At 36.1% G+C, this 20,565-nt stretch overlaps 2 protein-coding genes across 4 annotated transcripts in view; one reads left to right on the top strand and one right to left on the bottom strand.

Annotated features, from left to right (window-relative positions):
* The window catches only part of LOC111868523 (putative RNA polymerase II subunit B1 CTD phosphatase RPAP2), an 11,646-nt gene extending 7,977 nt beyond the window's left edge, over nucleotides 1-3,669 (bottom strand). The window contains exons 1-4 of the mRNA XM_023859230.2: nucleotides 3,296-3,669; nucleotides 2,585-2,699; nucleotides 1,721-1,885; nucleotides 1,035-1,162 (exon numbers count right to left, since the gene is read on the bottom strand). Coding sequence (XP_023714998.1) covers nucleotides 1,035-1,162; nucleotides 1,721-1,885; nucleotides 2,585-2,699; nucleotides 3,296-3,384 — 497 coding nt within the window. The 5' untranslated portion in view covers nucleotides 3,385-3,669. The remainder of the gene's footprint in view (nucleotides 1-1,034; nucleotides 1,163-1,720; nucleotides 1,886-2,584; nucleotides 2,700-3,295) is intronic.
* Nucleotides 3,670-4,253: 584 nt separating this feature from the next.
* Nucleotides 4,254-20,565, top strand: part of LOC111868524 (negative elongation factor B) — a 21,937-nt gene continuing 5,625 nt past the window's right edge. The window contains exons 1-8 of one of the 3 annotated variants that reach the window (XM_023859232.2): nucleotides 4,254-4,340; nucleotides 4,645-4,799; nucleotides 11,174-11,272; nucleotides 12,232-12,420; nucleotides 15,178-15,360; nucleotides 16,237-16,410; nucleotides 18,655-18,753; nucleotides 18,848-19,069. In XM_023859232.2, the coding sequence (XP_023715000.1) occupies nucleotides 4,680-4,799; nucleotides 11,174-11,272; nucleotides 12,232-12,420; nucleotides 15,178-15,360; nucleotides 16,237-16,410; nucleotides 18,655-18,753; nucleotides 18,848-19,069 (1,086 nt within the window). In that variant the 5' untranslated portion in view covers nucleotides 4,254-4,340; nucleotides 4,645-4,679. The other 2 variants (XM_023859231.2, XR_002843521.2) reach the window with 2 other exon arrangements.

Below are 20,565 nucleotides of genomic sequence, written 5' to 3'. Positions count from 1 at the left end.
GGTTATATCGGCATACTTTAACATAAGGAACACCCTCCCGAAGTTTGGCACATTCCTCCTGGGACACCCTGTATATATATATATGTGTGGCATAAGGCCTAAAACAAAGTTTAATGCATCTTTCTTCATGTGAATAATCCTGAGAATTTTATTACTAGAGCTGGCAAGAACTGTTCTGTTGCCTGCTTGAATTTTGAAAGCAAAATTACAAAATGTATCAGAATCAATCAGTTTATTTGTTTCAAGAATCTATATTTGGTGATACAATCTCCAGATAGAGAGCAAGTCATTAACTAAATATTAATGTAACATACACATCGGAGATGAGTCAACTATACTATAAAACTTACCTACCTACAGATTCCATTCACATCAGTCATACAACACATCATCCCACTTGCAGAAACTCAATAACCAAAAGAAACCCTGCATCCAAATTTGGCTAGTTTTGGACTTCATCCGTCATCTGGTATGTAAAAGACGGATCTGTCTCCGAAACGTTGTGGTCTTTTGTCTCTTACATACCAGACAATGGATGAAGTCCAAAACAACGTTTCAGAGACAGATCCAGTCTCTGAAACGTCGTGGTCTTCTGTCTTTTACATGCCAGACGATGGATGAAGTCCAAAACAAGCCAAAAGAAGTACAGTATACACCATCGTCAGAATCCTTTCAAGTCTAAAAGAAACCCTGCATCCAAATTTTTTTATAGATTAAGTGAGGACAAGATATTTATCATTACATACAACATAACACACCCACTTAAGAATTAAAGGGACATAAATTCATCAACAGAATAAATGGAATGTTTCAACAGAAAGGATTTTAAGTTCCTCTTAAAAGAGTTAAAATGAGCAAATAGAGGCAGAAAAGTCACATTTGGTAATATACATTAAAAGTAAGGTAATGGGTGGTGTTACTTCAGTAATTATACTGTCAAGTCTGTAATTATAACAGTATGAGCAGCTGTCATTAATACTGATACTGTATTGCATGTTACTGATGACACTGCTCCTTCCAAGTGGCAAATCTACCTTGCTGATTCAAAATGAAGAATATTAAATTTAGGTATCTCTTCTTTGTCTCTTATCCAGAGAGGACTTGTAAGTAACTGAGCTTTCACGTATGATGATGCTTTGTAGCACTGGTTACTGCAGAAGTTCTGTAAAGGGAAAAGTTATTAATGGAACTTCCATATTAATAGTGATGATGAGGATTATGATAACTATAATGATGACTTGGTAATTATACTGTTGTGATCACTGCTATCATTTTCTTCTGGGTCCACATATGCTTTTGGAGATACTATCTCCACTAACTTTTAACCGGAACATGATCTTTGAAAAGAAAAATGAAATGTATTCATTTGCAACGAATCAGCCACGGTTACTTACTTTATTCCCTATACTAGTGAATCAAATCAAATTATAGAAAGGGTTCTCACAAAACTGTGAAGAGAGGGTGAACTGTAATTGTTACATACAAAAGAATCATTTCCATAGTTTGGACTGCAGATTATGTTAATGTTTGCATGCATATGATGCATACACACTACTCCACCCATTTAAAACTTTCGGTTTGAACTATCCTAAGTTCATTATTGCCCCTTTTAGTTTCATAACAAAAATATACACTAAAATCACATACCATTATATTTAAAAGGGCATATTCAACAAAGTATAGTTAATTCTCAACAATGATCAGTAATATTATTCATTACCTTTCTTTCTGTAATGTCATATACTTTATTCATTTGGGTAGATATATGATATTGCTGACTGGGAATATTTTTCAGCTTCTTTTGACATAGTGGATACCCACAGTTTAAAGATATTGCTCTTTCTTCTATAACATCTTGATAATGACTTGGATTGATGAATTTGAGCTGTAAGAAATGGATGACAGAGAAGTGAAAAAGACAGTTATGCAAAGAATATGAAAGGCCATTACTTTTCTGAACAAACAAATTATAATTATGATGATAAATTATGGGTTTGATGAATATAAAGTACACCATGGCAGAAATCTGCACACTACTACAGTAATGCTGTTTATATCTCAGTCTTGGCTGTGATAACTGTTAATTTACTACTGCACAAGGGGCACCATGCTACAAGTACAAGTTAGAGGGTCACAGGTTTGATTCCTGATGACCTAATCCTTCAAGCCGCACTATGGCCCTGGGGTTTACTCAGCATCTAACAGAAATGAGAACTGGGAATCTTCCTGGGGAATAAAGGGTGACTGGTGCATAAGGCTGACAACCTTTGCCGCCATCTATGAGCTGATTGTCTAGAAAATGTGGGATAGCTTTACTACTATACAAAGCAGAAGAAAATTTATTCTGGTGTAGAGAATACAAATACTAAGTTTCACACTACTGCTAATAGGAGACGTGAGAAGATTTTTATATATTACACAGAAGTAACCAGACTATTAGTATCACATTTCAGGAGACAATAACTTGATATGCACCACTGTGACAACCTCAAATTTAAACTGCAACTTTGAGTTTGGAGAGAGGAGTGCAAACAAAGCATCATTGAGAAGTAAATGCTACATATCATAATTCTAATGAACTCACACAATCAAGAAACCAGGCTTCACTGACAGTATTTTCCAGAAAGCTTTCCACAATCTGTAATGCTTTGGCATTGCATTCTCTTTTCTTCTGTAATGTTTTTTCTAGTGCTTCCTTGCTGAAATATAAATAACAATGTTGAAAGAACATGCAGATTTCATGCAAATATTTGTACAAAGTACATGTATCTATTCTAAAGTTTCAACCAGACTGTACTTATATGCATTATCCTTTTCCCCTCCACCAAGAAAAAAAACTGCCCAATCATTTCAATGTCTCTGTACTTTCTGTCAGCTTCAGATTATACTGTCAAATAGTTCAGAAGGCAACAGAGAGGATCTAAATTCTGTACCATACGTGTGTACATATTTTAGAAGGCTTTGTGTTATGTCTAGTACTGCTGTTACCGGAAATGTGAATAAACGAAAAGGGGGGAAGCCTGATGATGATGATGGGGATGGGGGGGGGGGAATAACTCCAGGGCAGTGTATCCTAAAGACATCTTTTACCCAAGTAGTTCTATATCTATGTATATGGATTTATGGAATATACAATGAATGAATGAATGAACCCCCAAATTAGGGTCAGTGTTCGATTACACATCGGTACAGCTAGTAAGTATTCAAAATGTGGTGAACCCACATCGCAGGTTCATCGAATATTTTACATACTAAGAGTAGCAGAATTAAGTATCCATACTATCAGCCACATTACCTCATTTCACTGATCCGTTTTGGTAATTTCTGAGTACTTTTTCGGGCCTTCGGATTCTCCACTTTCCTGCTTCTTTCTACCGATCCCATTTCAGATGCTTTTCTCGCCCTTTAAGATTATGTGAAGACAAAAACTGTCACCCTAACCTCGAACATGCTTCATTCTTGTGCTGTTCATTTTTAACGACGTTCCTTATTGTGAATGGTACAGAAGTAGGGAAGCTGTCCAATAGTACCAAATAGACACGAATGAACTTCGTTAGTGGACTTAATATCGTATTCAATACTCTGAAAATTCTCTAACATAACCAATAACTAAGCAACCATCATATTTTGTCATAAGTCGCACCAATCAGTGTCGCAAACCTGATACAAAGCAAATTCGTCACCATCGTCACCATGGATCGGTATACGTCATAGATCGACGGCTAATGCCCACAATTCTTAGAAAAGAAGAAAGCCTGTCATAAATAGTAAACATAAATAATAAAAACCTGTTTAAAACTGTAACAAGCGTGGACAAACTAAAGCTTATCTCCTGAAGGTGGCCTATGATCGGCTTGCACATTCCCAAAGTATTTTGAATTTTGAATAATAATTGAGCATAGTTCTTTTGAGGTTGAGTTTGCTATGGAAAAGTTTTTAATCCCTGTAGAAAGCTATTAAGCACCAAGCAGGAGGTAAAACAAACTTTATATGAAATAGAGAACTGACATGACACGGGAAGGAATCTATTAATATACTCGAGGATTACTGCTCTCTGGAGTTTGACGCCGTGTAGCCTGATAGGTATTAACGTTTCGCATGGATTTGCTGCTACCCTCTTTGGGGAAGTAATTTTTCCTCTTATTCTTCTTGAACTAGTTTTATTTTCAACGTATAAAGCTTGTCCCATCAGATCTCACTCAAGAACCAAGAACCGGTCCTTCCGTCTCCAACCAAGGAGACTTCTGTTTCTTGTAAAACAGGCGGAGGACTCTTGTGATCCTAGCGATCATCAAGGCAATGAACCTCATCTTCCAGCGGGGCATTTCTTGAGTAGCGCAGTAAGTATTACCTTCTCGGAACGGTCCATGGAATTACTTCTGCATAACAGAGAGCGACAGACCGTACGTTGAAATGTCTCCGCAAAGCTGCTGTAGCTGTAACATAATTGTAAGCATTAAATTTACCCATATTGTACGTGTTGGTATGTTTTAACAAACTACAAATCTTCGCGCAGGCGCGGTGAGTGGGGAACTATGCATAATGTTTTGGTTTTAAAGTTGTATGAATGGTTGGTTTTTTAAATAGGTTGACAGTATTAAATACGTCTTGTTTGTGGAAGACCGAATTTATTATTCTTTTTAGTTCTATGACATGAATATATCCTGAAGTGGGCAACCATGAGTGCTGTAAAAATGCCGGGGACGGGCTTGGAGGATGTCGGTGTTCCTGGCCAAAGCTTTCTTAGAGATGCCTTGACAAGTTGTACAGATCCCCTAAAGGCGATTGAAGAATTTCAGGTAATTTATATGTAAATTACACACCTGTTCGTACGTTTGTATCAGTTAGTAAGTTAATGGAGACTCCATGTGTGGGTTAACATTTATGCCATAAAATCTAACCTAACTTTCATGCCAAGTAAACTCAATAGAACAGAGTCCTTGAGAAGCTAATATTTGATTGATTGAGTGATTTATTTCGTCACTGTAGATCATTGTACATGATATATGACAAGTCAAGTTAATTCTGAATATTAACAATTTGATATATAAGTAGATTAAAATTACAATAGTTACAATTTTTTTTACTGCTGATTACAATTTAGAATTAGTTAGATATTCTTATTTGCGGAGAATTTGATGGAATGAACATTGGCAGGGGAAACCGAAGTACTCGGAGGAAACCTGCCCCAGCGCCATTTTGTCCATCACAAATCCCACTTGCTCAGATCACAGTGGTGGGAAGCCAGCGACTAATTGCTTAAGCTATGGCGTGGCCTTAGAATAATGATATTGATAGCTAATGTAATGTTCTCAGCAGATTGGTGCCCTTCTTGATGGCCTGGTATTCTCGATCTCTCTAAGCGGCCTACGTAGACGTCCCTCCATCTCATGATGTCCTTTCTATCACATCCAACATGGTGTCTTGATTCCTTTAAGCAGAAGAGAACTGCGCAGTATACATTCATAGCATGCTGGTATAAGCTCAACAAGTCACTTATTCTTGAATTATCTGGTAATATTGATGTTAACTAGGATTTATCCCCAAACAAGAAGAATTCATCTATACTATAAAAACAATGTTCAAGTAGAAATGTTTTCAAAGTCTTTTTAAATTTGTATAGTGCTGGTATGTCCTTTATATATTGCGGCAAGTGGTTTAAAAGACGAAGTCCAATATTATTGAAGTTGTTTTTACACAGACTCGTCCTACATGGAACTATGAATAAGTTGTCTTTTTTTCTTGTATTGTGTGAGTGTACTGCTGAATTAGTGATGAAAACATTCAAGTTGGATTTCATGTAAACTAATATTTCATATATATACAGACTTGGTAGAGGTAATATATGTAACAATTTAAAATATTGTTTGCAGCTGGTTGTTTTTTGTATTTGCATTATAGTTCTAATAGCTCTCTTTTGTATCTTAAAGATCAATTTTGCATTCGCTGAATTGCCCCAGAATATCAATCCATATGATAGCAGGGATTGAAAATACGCATAGTATAAAGCAAGAACAGTCTCTAATCCTGATACTTTTTTGACTATTCGCAAGCCAAAACATATTTTACATAACTTACTTGCTAGTGTTTGAGTATGTGTGGACCAGCTTAATTTTTTGTCTAACGACATTCCCAAAAATTTGGTATGTTCTGTATAATTGATGACTTTATCATATAGTTTTATTGGTGGGCATTCTGGCTGTATTTTTTGTGGTTGGTGAAAGGATATTGCTATCGTTTTTTCTTTATTAATAATTAATCTGTTACTTTCAAACCATTCTGTGAGTTTATTTATTAATGCGTTTATTTTCCTTTGGACAACATTAACACTATTTCCTGATATAAAAATACTTATATCATCGGCAAAAAACGTTAGTTTTCCTTGTTCAATACCTGCTTCTAGATCATTAATATATAGCAAAAATAAAATTGGTCCAAGAACAGAACCTTGTGGGACTCCATGTCTTACGGGTCTACTCTGAGATAGATAGTTAATGCTTACATTCGCTTCTCTACATCTATATGTGATTTCCACTTTCTGTTCTCTTCTTTCTAGATATGTTTGAAACCATTTTAGTGCAACCCCTCGTATTCCCATTCTTGTCATCTTTCTTAGCAATATGTCATGATTAACTAGGTCAAACGCTTTTGACAGATCCAGAAATAGCCCTATACTTACTTCTTTCTCATCTAGCGATTTATAGACCCCTTCTATGAACTCTGCAATTGCTGTTTTTGTTGTTTTTCCTTTGCAAAACCCATGCTGTTTGTTACTAATTAAACTGTGGTTATTTAAAAAGGATAAAAGTCTTTTATGCATAATTTTTTCAATTATTTTTGAAAAAACAGAAATTAGTGATACTGGTCTATAATTCGCAACATCCGTTTCGCTTCCTTTCTTATACAAGGGTTTCACTTTTGCCATTTTTAGCTGGTCAGGGAAGTATCCGGTTGAGAGTGACTGATTTATTGTATATGTTAAGGCAGATATTATCTTGGGATAACATTTTTTGATGATATACTCTGGGATGTCATCTATACCTGTTGATTTTTTGTTACCAAGTCTTTTGATTATGCCAACCACTTCCTCTTCAGTAGTTGGGATTAAGAACATACTGTTGTTGTTATACTTTACTGCATTGTCATTAGCTTCTTTGTTTGTATATAATGATTTGTCGTTTAAGATTTTGTGTGCAATGCTAGTATAATATTCATTGAAAACATTTGCTATAATTTTTGGATCCTGTGTATTTCCTCCTTCAGTGTTTATTTCAATATTTTTATTTTTTTTCCGACTGCCTAGCTCCTCCTTTATTAGGTCCCACATAGCCTTTGGTTTATTTCCGGAAGTTCTTATTTGTATGTTATTAGATAATTTTTTTGCTTCACTGATCACTTTGTTATAAATTTTCTTGTACTGACCATAGTATTTTTTAAATTCTTCTGATATATTCCCTTCTTTCATTAGCCTATTAAGAAATCGAAGTCTATTTCCTGATACCCTTATACCTGAGGTAATCCATTTGTTTTCATGCTGTTTACTTTTTACCCATTTTTTTGGTATTGCTATTTCATAATAATACTGAAAAGTATCTAGAAATTCATTATATGCATTGTTCGCTGATTTTTGTTTAAAAACAAGCTCCCAAGTCTCTTTGTCTAGTAGATAATTTAGATATTGAACATTTTCTTCACTATAAGTTCTGACCATTCTATATTCTCTCTCTGCTCTGGCTTGCCTTTTTTGATTCTTATTCTCTTGCTGCATCTGTACTTGTAATATCTGCGCGCTATGGTCAGAAAATCCTGTTTCAATAACCTCAAATTTATATTCCCATAAACCCTTGTTTAATATTATTTGATCTATGGCCGTTTGACTTCTGGAACTGATTCTCGTTGGAACATCCACTATTGCTTCCAAGCCGTATGAATTTATCATTGTCTGTAGTTGTAAGTTTACCCTGTTTCCTAAGAAATCTATATTGAAGTCACCTACCATAATAATTTTCTTATCTTTATTTAGTAACTCATTTATTATTATATCCATAGTTTCAATAAATATATTGATGTTACTGTTAGGAGTTCTGTATACACACATAATAACTGTATTGGATTGAGTGAGTTCAATTATACTAGTCTCAAAATGTTCTTCTCGTGTATAGTGTTCAAACAATTTACAAGGTTTTGCTTCTAGATTTTCTTTGACATAGATGCATGAGCCTCCATGTCGTTTATTTTTCCTGCAAAATTTTGAAACCAGGGAGTAGTTTACAAAATTATAATAATCTATTTCCTTTTCATCTAACCAATGTTCAGTGATGCATAGTATATCTAACTCTAGTGTTTTATCAGTTAGTAACACATCGATATTTAGTTTTTTGTTTTTTAGACTTTGCACGTTTTGATGAAATATTTGAATATTAGTATTGTATTTATTATTTTTGTTATTCCTAAGTATACCAGCGCTATGCTTATCTATAAAAAATCTTTACTTAGCTTTAGTGGGGGCTTCCTCGTTCTGGTTGACGTACGAACTTCCTGACGCTCCCCGCCGTTAGAGAGTGAGTCTGCTGAATTTTTCACTGCTTCGTTTCCTTGGACATCTGTAGCCTCCCCGTGAGCAGTAATGATCGCTGTACCATCTCGTTCTTCCATCAGGGCCCCTTGGTCGGTAGCATGAGATATTCCTTCCCCATATTCTGTTGCAGCAACTTTTGGATCCTCTTGCAGAATTATGTCATCTCCACTTGTAGTATGACTTGTCCTGTCCTCGCCTTCTGTTTTCCAGTGCAGTCTGATTGATTCTCTTTTTTGTTTATGAAGCATTGTACTAACAGCCTTAGCTATCTTTAACGATGTTATTTCTTTTCCCACTTTGTTCATGTGCAGTCCATGTCTAGTAAAATACTCCCTTTTGAGATCTACTGTTATAACCCTTACATGCTGGAAGGGCTTCATAAGTTTCAATAATTTTCTGTTAAAGCTTTTTACTTCATTATTCACACACGACCAATCACTTAGGTCGTATCGATGGGGAACAGTCACCAGCACAATGTTCGTATGGCAATTGGTTTTCACAAATTCTACTATGTGTCTTAATCCATCTTGTGAATTATTTTTGCCAACATCATTAGTACCTCCCCAAATAGTCGCCCTGCTGCTCAAGAAATCCCAAATCTTGCGTGGAACCAAGTGATTCATTACTATGTATGCAAGAACCCACCATGGGTCCCCATTTTGAACAAAAATGAATCCAGTCCACATCCTATTTAAGATAATTATCTTAAGATCTACTCCAGGGCTTCGAAATGGTCTCATTGTTCACGTTTTCTGATCAACATTTTGTATGTATTTCTTGTCTCTCCCATGCCAACATGTCTGCATGTGCAAAATAGCGAGTATCTTAATTTGTTCTTCTCTTAACCAAATATTTGTTGGTAAAAAATAAAGTGTGATATTGGCAGGACAAGCACCATGCATTGGGTACTGGGGACTCTTTCACAAGAGCATGAAGCTGATACTAACTTCTCTGTACTGCCACGTTTGAAAATATGTGGCAGTATACCTCTGAGATACTGACAGCATTATTAAATAAAATATAAATAAATTTAATTTAAATATTAAGGTGAAACATTGCTTGCCATGTCAAAAAATGTGCTGTATTTGTATTTATTGTAAGTTCAAGGATCCAAAGATGGATATAGAACAATATAAAGAAATATATAGAACTGAGATACTAAATGGGATAAGGAGGAAGAAAAGAGGTGAAAGAAACAACATTTTACCTTTTTTGCATAGATGAGCTCTAATAATACATTTTAATATTGTATAATAAAGTAAAAAGTAAAGCTATCCCTGTACCAGGCTGTGAAGGCCCATAGGGTTGTGAGACGTTGAGGGTCCCACATTATCTAGACCAGGGGTCTTCAAACTTTTCGAACCGCTGGCCACATTGGGTAATTCAGCACTTTCAACGGGCCGGGCAAAATGAGAAATTAATAACTCTAGGTATATGAGTTTTATTGAAAGCACAGAATTTCATAAACTAAATACAAAGTACATGAGAATAAATTATCGTATATTAATGACAACAGACAGTAGCAGCAAATGCTCATGTTTTCATCACAAATTATAATAAAACAATGTGAATGATGGAACTCTTTTTGCATTCTTAAAATCTGATTAAATTGAGGTTCAAATTTTAAAACGCTAATCACAAGTAGTGACTTTAAATGTCNTCCTGAGCACTGGAATCCAAATCAACAAATCGCTTCCAAAATTGTTCTTTCAAATCTGAAATGACTAAATTTGCAAATGAGGAAGGAAATTCTGCTTCACCCTTTTTATGCAACTCTGCACAGTATAGCATATGAACAAAGTTACAATTTTTCGCTTGGCTTTCCAGAAGTATCAACTTTGCTCTGAATGCCTTGATAAGTGCAAATAAATCACAGACTAAGTTATTTTCACCCTGCAACTTTAAATTCAAATGGTTCATATGGTTCACCAGATCAGCAAAAAATGCTAATTTCCAACTCGGTATCTGATAAAAGTGGTTCGTGATGGTTTTTCTCTGTAAGAAATATATCAATTTCATTCCTGAGCTGAAAGAAGCACGAAAGAACCTTTCCACAGCTAAGCCATTGAACTGCAGTATAATATGTCAGGTCAGTAAGCTTGGAATCACATTTACCAGTACTCATTGGAAAATTAGTTCAATTGGCGCATTTCTGCACAATTCTTTCGCGGGCCGGATAAAATCACACCGCGGGCTGCATGTGGCCCTTGGGCCGTAGTTTGGAGACCCTTGATCTAGACAGTCAGCTCAAAGTGGCGGTAAGGTTGTCAGCCTTACGCGCTGGCCGCGCTTTACTCCCCAGGAAAATTATTTAATTAATTCCTGGTACTCCAAAAGTTAAACTAATTTGTCATGTGGTGATACTTTCTCTTGCCACCTTATATATTACAATGTAGTGACCACCTTATGCATAGTTCTGTTAAGACTGCTTGAAAATAATTACTCTTGTCACCATGTGGCACAAGCTTTATGTCCTAGTGATATGTAGGACACTAGCATTGGCTTGCAAGTAACTTCTGCTCATGAAAGTTCATAATTTTTTAATCAGACATGAAATGTTATAATATCATAAATTTAGTTGCCTCTATGTTACAGTTGGAGAACGGCGTCTTGTTACCTTCCCTTCGACCAATGTTGCCACTGTTAGATCTCCATGGTGTGAGAAGGCTAGACTTTCACACATCAGTTCTTGAGGTTTGTACAGACCCTTCTGGATAAATGCAGTCGTGCAGATTAATATTGGTTTTGGTAAGGTTGTTTGTAATGCATCTATTATGGGTAGGTGACTTAAGAATATACTGTTTGGTTCTTTCATCCTGAAAACATAAGCATCTTGTCTTTTTATAAGCCTTCCTCCCAGTCACTGTTTTCTTCTATGGGAGATTTAATGGCACTTTTGCAATGTTAAGACTATAGTGTGAGATGATATGATGATAGGTGTTTTAGAAAGGATGTAGAAGTGGTTATGGCTTCATTAAGGAGCTATATCGGCATTTGCGCAGAGGGACTGAGTAGAACCACGAAACCCTCAGAATTGTCAGTGTTCCAGCTGAGAATCAAACCGAGCACCTCCCAAATGCAAGCCTAGAGCATTGCCAGTAGACCATCCTGAACAGGTAAAAAATGTGAAGTTGTCCCTTTGCTTAACTAATTGAGCGCTACATGAAGGCATATGGAAGGGGTGGCTGTATAGATCCACATGGTCTTCACCTTGGCACTAGTTGGAGGTCAGTGGTCAGCTACAGCCCCCTCCCCCCAGCTGCTTTACCCCAGGGATAGGGCCCCTGGTACCCATTGAATAGGAGGTTGGACGGACCCCAGAGCTGGTCTAGATGTCATGGAGAAGAGAAAATTCTTGACCCTACTGGGACTTGAACTCTGACCCCTCAGTCATCAAGCCAGTAGCTAGTCTCTATACTGACTACACTACCCTGGCTCCTAGACCAGACTGAACAGTCCATTCCCTAATGATTCAGTCAAAACCAACAGATGGTTTACAACATAGTTTAGTCTCTTCCTTTTAATTATATTTTAATAGATTATGACAAGTGTTTATAATTTTTGTATGGGTGACTCTTTATTCTTGTTAACTTTCATTACAGTATATATACAGATGGATAGATAGATATATAATCTGGATGTTATTGTTTCAGGAATTGCGAGAGAGGCTTGTGCAGCACATAAATGAGATTGGGCAAAAGGAAGGGAAGGAAAGGGACCGTAAACTGAAGGAACTTCTTGCCAAAAGCTTTCCTGTAGTTAGAGTGAAAGCATTGCGTCCTGTAGTCATGTGTATTCTTCGTAACACACCGCACATAGATGAAAAATACCTGAAAGTATTGGTAAGTAAATGTTACCAAGAGTTTGATATAGAAGTCACAAGGAATGGGAAATAATTTGAGTTATAGAACATTTATGGAAGGAAATTGTTAAGTACATATGCTTGTGCCATTGTATCTTACTGCTAAGTAGTTAATCTTTATTGTATAATAGAAATCAGATAGTTTCATGTTATGGTCATTAGGGAGCTCAGAAAAATTTTATCAGTAACCTACGACTATAAAAAATACTTGTACTTAGAGATGTAGGTAACACAATATTTCATTCATTGAGTTATACAAATTTTATGTTGTAAGTTTTCACATGATGAATTGTGAGTGGAATGTTGTCATGTATCCAGGGTTTTGTGACTAATAATAATGGGTTCTGGATTTGATGATTGGATTTATTGGCACTTCTACTACACTTACAATCAATTATAACAGGTAACAGTCACTGACTCTCCAAGACTCACTCCATTCCTTACTGGACTACGAGTGTCTTCTCTTCTATTGTGACTGACTTGGTTCTGATTTACAAATTGGTCACTTTTTCAGCCTCTGTTATCCACTGGTTAGCTCTCCACAGCTGAATGCTCAACTTCTGAATTCTCTTACGACTGAATGATTGAACTAACTAGGTAACTCTCAAATCAGTTATGTGTCCCCCCCTAACTCAGGGTGAAGCGAATAGAGATGACCACCCCCAACAGTTCATCTACCATTGTGTGCCCACTCATCACGGATACATGTTTTAGCGAGCGTTGTCTAGCAATGGACCATTCTGAGTTCAAGTGTAATGTCACAATATTCTGAAAAACTTATTTTGACATTCTTGTAAATGATTGATGTGACATGAAATTAGAAACTAGCGCTGTGTATAGAGAATGTGGCCCGCGTCTTACACTCACATTTTTGTTGAAATATTATTATAATTCGAAATATGATTTTATTAACCCTTTGAAGCAACATTGCTCCTAAGTATAGTTAAAAATCCAGTTCCTTCCTACTAGAAAACCTTACAAGTTTTCGTTTTTGAAGACCAACTGGTCACTGGAGTTTAGTTAATTCATGTTATTTTATTGCAAGAATCATATGAAACAACAAAAACACACCCTGTTGAGAAAATGCAGATTCATATTCCTGGAGCAAGTGATGCATGTAGAAAGCTCTGTGCTCTGAAGGGTTAACTTAATTACTATTCATTATGCCTCTCCTGTATACAATAATCTTTTACATTGAAAACTTAACTTCTTTCTTATATTACATATATTATATATAATTACATATGCATATATATTTCTTATATTACATTTGTATTTATGGGTGTATAGTGCATTGAAAATGATAGTATAATTACATGTAGAAATAAATAAACAGATAAATAAATAAGTACAGGGTGGGGCGCAGAAACTCCCTTTTTTTGAAGGCGAATAAAAGAAAAATTATTGCTGATAGACAAAATTTATGTTTAGCTAATGAGAGAACATACTTTAAAGTTTTAAATAATGTAGGTTTAAACAAAATATCTTGAAATTGGTGGCCACCGTTCTCTGTGCACTAATGTCACCATTTTCTGAAGTTCCCCTCTGCACGTTCCAACATGTGCACTGGAATTTGGGCTACTTCCTGCCGAATAACATTCTTCAGCTGAAGCAGGTTTGTGTGGCGATGTTTAAAAACCTCTGCCTTGAGGTATCCCCATAAAAAAATCACAGGGTGTTAGATCAAGTGAGTGTCCTGCCCACGGGATGTCACCTCGAAGTGAGATAAGCCGTCCGGAGAACTTTGCCCTCAAAACNATCACTGTGAAGTGGCCTCTCATGGAGCTCTCTGGGATTGTTACCACTCCAGTAGCGCATATTCTGCTTGTTGACATATCTGGATAGGTGCAAATGTGCCTCATCACCAAAGAAAATAAGTGTGTCAGGGTGTAAAGTTTCCAATAACATTTTGCACGCCGTTATTTGGTTCTAGAAATCACGTGGTGACAATTCTTGCACAACAACCATCTTATAGGGATGGAAATTAAGATGTTTGTGAAGAATTTGGTTCATTGAACGATTGGATATGTCTAGGGTGACTGCATGTTTGCGAGCGGAGCAACTTGGAGATCTCAAAATCGACTGTCGAACTGCCTCCACATTTTCTGGTGTTGTAACGGCCCGTTGTTGTCCTGATAATTTTTTCACCACACTCCCGGTTGTCCTAAAGTTCTCTACCCACAAAACAATCAAAATCTGGTCAGGAACTGGACCTCTGGGCTTAATTCCGAAGTGAGTATGGAACGTACACTGCACCGACATGTAGGAATGGTTGTTCAAAAAATAGGCTTCGAGAGCAAACGCACACTGCTCACTCATCCACCTCATGTTTCCTACTGAAGGGTATTAGACAGAAACTTCAGCGACTGCTGCGTTTGTCGAGCCTATCCCCACTTTTCTGCGACCTCCCCTCCCTTCACAATGCGTCTTCACAAAAAGGAAGTTTCTGCGCCCCATCCTGTATATACCATATTACTTTGAATATAGGATGCATCGATTTTTTTAAATGAAAGTTTTGAGAAAAAATTAGAAAGGTGTATTTTTCCAATTAATTTATTTAGAACGCATCAATTATGATAACAAACATTTATAAAACACACACACTATATATATATATATATATATATATATATATATAGATATATATATTATGTGTAGTTTCATTGTTTGATCAATTTACAATAGTAACAATTGACAATAGTGAATAGTAAGAGGCACCATTAAGCATGTTCCACAGGTTCGTGACCGAGAACTGTATGGTGACACAGACACTGAAGTGAAGAGGCAGATCTGGAAAGATAACCAGTCACTTTTTGGCGATGAAGTTTCACCATTACTTAGCCAGTATATCAAGGAGAAGGAGAACATTCTCTTCGATCATCTGAATCTCACGAACCTTTTCTTCTCTCCATCTCCTAAAGTAAGTGCATTTGTAACATAAAGTCCCTCGTAATAACAGATTGTTAAGAAGTCGTTAAAAATATAACGACTCATTCAAAATCCATAGTTAAATATATAATTTTAATTTTATGTTGTTGATGGCGTTTTAAATAACAAAATTATTTTCAGAGGACATTATATTTAATTGAATTCTGTCAGTTAAAATACATTTTTAAAGGTTGTGTTTTCAGTGATTCAAGTATGAATTTATTAGTATCAAAAGTATGGTGTTATTTTTAGTGTATTATAGGTGAGAACTTTTGGATGCTTTATGTAAATTGTAACAAGACTTTCTACACACATAATGGTTATGTTCAAGAGTGTAATCATCAGGGCCCGGATTTTTGATGACCTGAAAATATTTAAAAAATGACCTAAAATATGACCCAAAAATGTAATATGCATGGCCCGGATTTTGATGACCTGAAAATATTAAAAAAATGACCTATAAAATGACCGTAAAAATCCAGAAAAATGACCTAAAGGAGAAAAGAAAGAACACTTTGCTTCCATGTTATTCACATTTCAGAAAACATGAAGAAAAATCCCCTAAAATGGCCAAAAATGGTGAGAAATACCCTTAAGAGTCCAAAAAATTACCCCCAAAATGAAAAAAAAAAGACCTTAAACCCAAAAATGACAAAAAAATTACCTATAAAATTTACATTTCTGTAACCAGCAGCTCATATCCGAGATTTATATATTTAAGAGTATCGCATAGGATACAAGGAAAAAAAAAGATATCATCAAATTCTGGGTCCTGGTAATGAGTGTAGTATGTTTCAGGCTGGTTTTCAAGCTTTGCATTTAGAAGGAAAAGTAATGTTAGCTCTTTTAGTGCATGATCTGAATTCAGGTGCGTCGGCAAGGAGAAGTGGTACAGAAGCTGGCACACATGATTGGAAGCAGTGTTAAACTGTATGACATGGTTCTTCAGTTTTTAAGAACCCTGTTCCTTCGAACTCGTAACATTCATTACTGTACTCTCCGAGCAGAGCTTCTGATGGCTCTCCATGACTTGGAAGTTCAGGTAATCACAGTTTGAGATGAGACGTATTTTATTTTTTGTCCCACATTATGTTTGAAAGTTTTATCTCTAATGGAGGTTAAATGAAGTGTGTACTGGTGTACTGCTCACATAAAGTGTGAGTGTGGAATATTATGAAACTGATTGCTGCTAAACAATCTGATCTTACTATAGTGGGGAAAATAATTCAGCACAAAATTCCTGTTATGAAGTTCTCATTGCATCAGGTGACAAAAAAAGTCGCTAGAATACAAATTATACCATGCATAAACGCTATTTTGTTACAGTTCTGTTTGATATTACTGTAACATGGTTTGATATTTTTTGATATCTGATATATTTTGTCATCTGATATTTTGAAATTTTTTTTAAGGTGTCAAGGGAGGAAGTAGCTAAACTTCAAGAAATCAAGTGATTTTGAGTAGATATGTTATATAAATGTATGTTCCACTTGTGATGATTATGAATATCAAAGTTAAATAGTAACACAATAATAGATAAAAGCATTTATTGTACAGTGCTGATAAATGTACAAAAATGTTCAGACTGTTATATTGTGGCATGGAGAACCATTGCTAGGCAGCGACCATGAAACGACTACACAACAGCCATTGCTAATAATGGCTCCACCAACGGACACAAACACAACAATTGCACTGCAACATAGGAGCAGTGTTTTCTACATGGTCTGTGCTGAGATATTGTAAGCAGGTCAAGTGAGGAGTTGGTTGGTGAGTGAGTTAGAGGACTGCTGCTGTTCAGTTGTTGTGAGCTGATGCTGTGAGATGCTGGTAGCTGAGGCCAGGGACCATTTGGAAACCCAGAGGAAGGGGAATGTCCATCGTTGGAAGCCACTACCAAGCAACGGCAATGAAGATGTGACTGTGGATACTAGTGCATGTAATAGTGAGCTGTAAAGCATAGTCACATGCTGTATAAAACTGTAAGAGTTCCATAAGACTGATTACCAATCCAGACCCCATCTATAGTCTCATTCATACACATGGCAGTATTTTAGATTTAACAGTAGTTGTACAATAAATGTTTTGGCCAATTACTGCTGTTATTGTTTGACTTTGAATGTTCATAACTGTCACCACCATGAATTGAACATTATGCTCAAGATCACTTGATTCAATGTCCTGAATTTGGCTATTTCCTCCCAGGACATTATATATAAGCTACATATTTGTTAAAAACGTTCAAGGATATAGAATTGTTTCTGACATTTGTTATTTTTACATTCCTGAAGTTTGTATATTTTGTAGAGGTGAAGTCTACACGCAGATCAGTCCGGGGCTGAAACTCAGAGCCCTTTGAATGAGAGCCTAGGATCTTATCCTAGTATCACTAGGCCCTCTTATAAGATTAAATATATCATCTCACATTTCTAATGTTTCAGATGGTGAATTCTTGTTTTATTCAAAATACTGTAATTTAATTAATGTCGGTTGTTTTTAATATTAATGAGAAAATTTGGGAATACTGTTCCATAGTTCACGCATGTAATATTTTGTAGGTACATTGTTACATGCAATCATACTTGCCTTTGCATTGACATAATAATCAAGTAGCATTGTGTTTCCATATAAATCTGTACAATGCAGTTGAATGTTCGATAGGAATCATGTGACCGTTTACAGAAGAGTACCCTTTTCTGGAACATGAACTTGCCCCTTTTCTTTCTTGGCTTACTTGTCAGTTCTAAAGGTGGAGGTAGTATATTTCTCCAAAATGGAATACTTCTACTAGACTGTACAGCATCACATCTTGAAAGATAGTACTCCTTATAGTCACTGCTGTGAAGGGGCATGCAGTAGCATAGTTGGTTGAGGCACTGTGCTACAAGCCGGAAGTTGCGGGATCGAATCCCGATGAAGTGGATTTTTCAATTTACCTAATCCATCCAGCCGCACTATGGTCCTGGGGTCGATTCAGCCTCTAACAGAAATGAGTACCAGGAATGTTCTTGGAATGTTCTTGGGGTTAAAGGGTGGCTGGCACGTAAGGCTGACAACCTTACTGCCATCTATGAGCCAATAGTTTAGAAAATGTGGGAACCTCAACATCTCACAACCTTATGAGCCTCCACAGCCTGTTACAGGGATACCTTTACTTTTACTTACTTTACTTATATAGTCACTGCTGTGAGAACCCCAGTTCTTACCTTTACAGAAGTTTGCCTTATTTTATACTGATATTAGTGGTAAAGGTCAGTGCATAGATTTTTGTTTCATTTTCCCGCAGGATATTATATCTGTGGATCCATGCCATAAATTTACGTGGTGTTTAGACGCGTGCATCAGAGAAAAGAATGTTGATATCAAAAGGTCACGAGAATTACAGGTATGTTCCTGAAGTATTGTTCCATTATTTTAAAATTGAATTGTCTGTCCAGTAAGTGAACTGAATGTAAATGTAGTTATTTTCTTTTTTGTAGGGTTTCTTGGATAGCATTAAGAGAGGTCAAGAGCAAGTACTGGGGGACTTATCCATGACCTTGTGTGACCCATATGCTATTAACTTCCTTGCTACATCGGCAACAAAAATTCTTCAACATTTAATTAATAATGACTCTTTGCCCCGGGATAACACTGTTCTTATATTATTGCTTAGGATGCTGGCACTTGGACTGAGTGCATGGGTTATGATTGATTCGCAGGTAAGTTTTTGTATAGCAATGTTCTGAGCAAGTGTGACAGCAGTGCTTCCTGTTACTTGATGATCGGTTTTCGTATCTCGGTGCTAGAGTGGAAACCTTGTTTTCTTGTTGAGGAGTTTGACCTCAGTTTGTAGAAATGTAAATGTTTCAAGTATCATTAGCTTTTGAGACGTTCAGGCTGATGGGAAATTCATCAGACTATGCTTGCAGTCTGATTTTTTTTTCCAAAAGAACACATCCTAAAAGTGTTGATATTTCAGGTAAGGTTATTTTTTATTGATAAGTCTTCTGCTATCTACAAGTGCTGACTATAATGTACAAGTACAACAACAGATGCCAAACCTTGTATTGTATTTGAGATGGTGTTGGATACAGGTTTTTAAAATTCATGGCTAAGCAATAAAGTAGGAATTCCATTTCTGGTATATTCTAAAGGTTTGGCCGCATAGATTGACAATTAAGAGCTGGTATTTTCAGATACTCTATTTCTTTCTCTTCCTCGATAATAAGTTTTACTACAAGTTAAAATAATGCATATGTATTGGTACCGATTGGCACAGGTTTGTCTATCAGATGGTCACCAAATATGATGTGCTTCTGCATTTACCTCTGCCTTCCAATACCACTTTTGTCGCCTTAGTTCTTAATGGTTCTATCTCCAATTTTCATTATTTTTCAGGTTAGAAATGTGTTTAGTTCCTTAGGGTTCAAGGTCTTTATATACACGATTAAACAGTAAAATCATGACAGAAAACTAAATAATATATTTTTATTTTTTCTCCTGTGTTCACCTGTTCCTGATTCATACTTGTGTCTCTGTTTCCTGTATTCCACAAAATGTGGAGACAGTACCATTGAGAACTAAGGTGACAATATAATGGCTCAAGTAAGCTGAAGTAGGTTTAGAACATTGATTGTTTATGCCACAGAGTTGTTTTCCACTTAACGCAGTGTGGGTGAATATTAATTTTTACACCTTTAACATTCAGAAATGTTGCTTGTTGCCCATTCAGTATTTTTAAATGTTTCACACGATTCTCACAATAAATAAAAGTGGTTATTTCCCTATAGAGAATTAACTAATATGTTTTTGTAAAGGAGACAGTGTGTTCTTTTGTGAGATTAAACTAAGTTCTTAAATATTATTTACATGAACTTGATGCTTCAAAATGTTAAGTATTCTTCTTTCTGTTTTTATTTCCAAAGTGAGGTGGAAAAAGCTATCAAGGAAATGAGGAAGGGAAAGGCTACAGGAGATGATGATGTACCTGGAGATGTGCTCAAGTTACTGGGAGAAGGTGGTTTGAAAACACTGACAAAACTAATGAACACCATATATGAAAGTGGAGAGTGGCCCAAGGACTTTACAGAAGTTACAATGATTGCCTTAAAGAAAAAGACAAAAGCTACAAAATGCAGCGACCATCGCACAATAAGTCTTATTGCACATACAGCAAAGATAATAGCAAAGATACTTAAAAGAAGAATTGAAAGGA

This window comes from Cryptotermes secundus, unplaced genomic scaffold (genome assembly GCF_002891405.2).
Source record: "Cryptotermes secundus unplaced genomic scaffold, Csec_1.0 scaffold239, whole genome shotgun sequence".
NCBI lineage: Eukaryota > Metazoa > Arthropoda > Insecta > Blattodea > Kalotermitidae > Cryptotermes > Cryptotermes secundus.
Note: the sequence above shows the minus strand (reverse complement) of the source record. Positions and strands in the feature narration are given on the sequence as shown.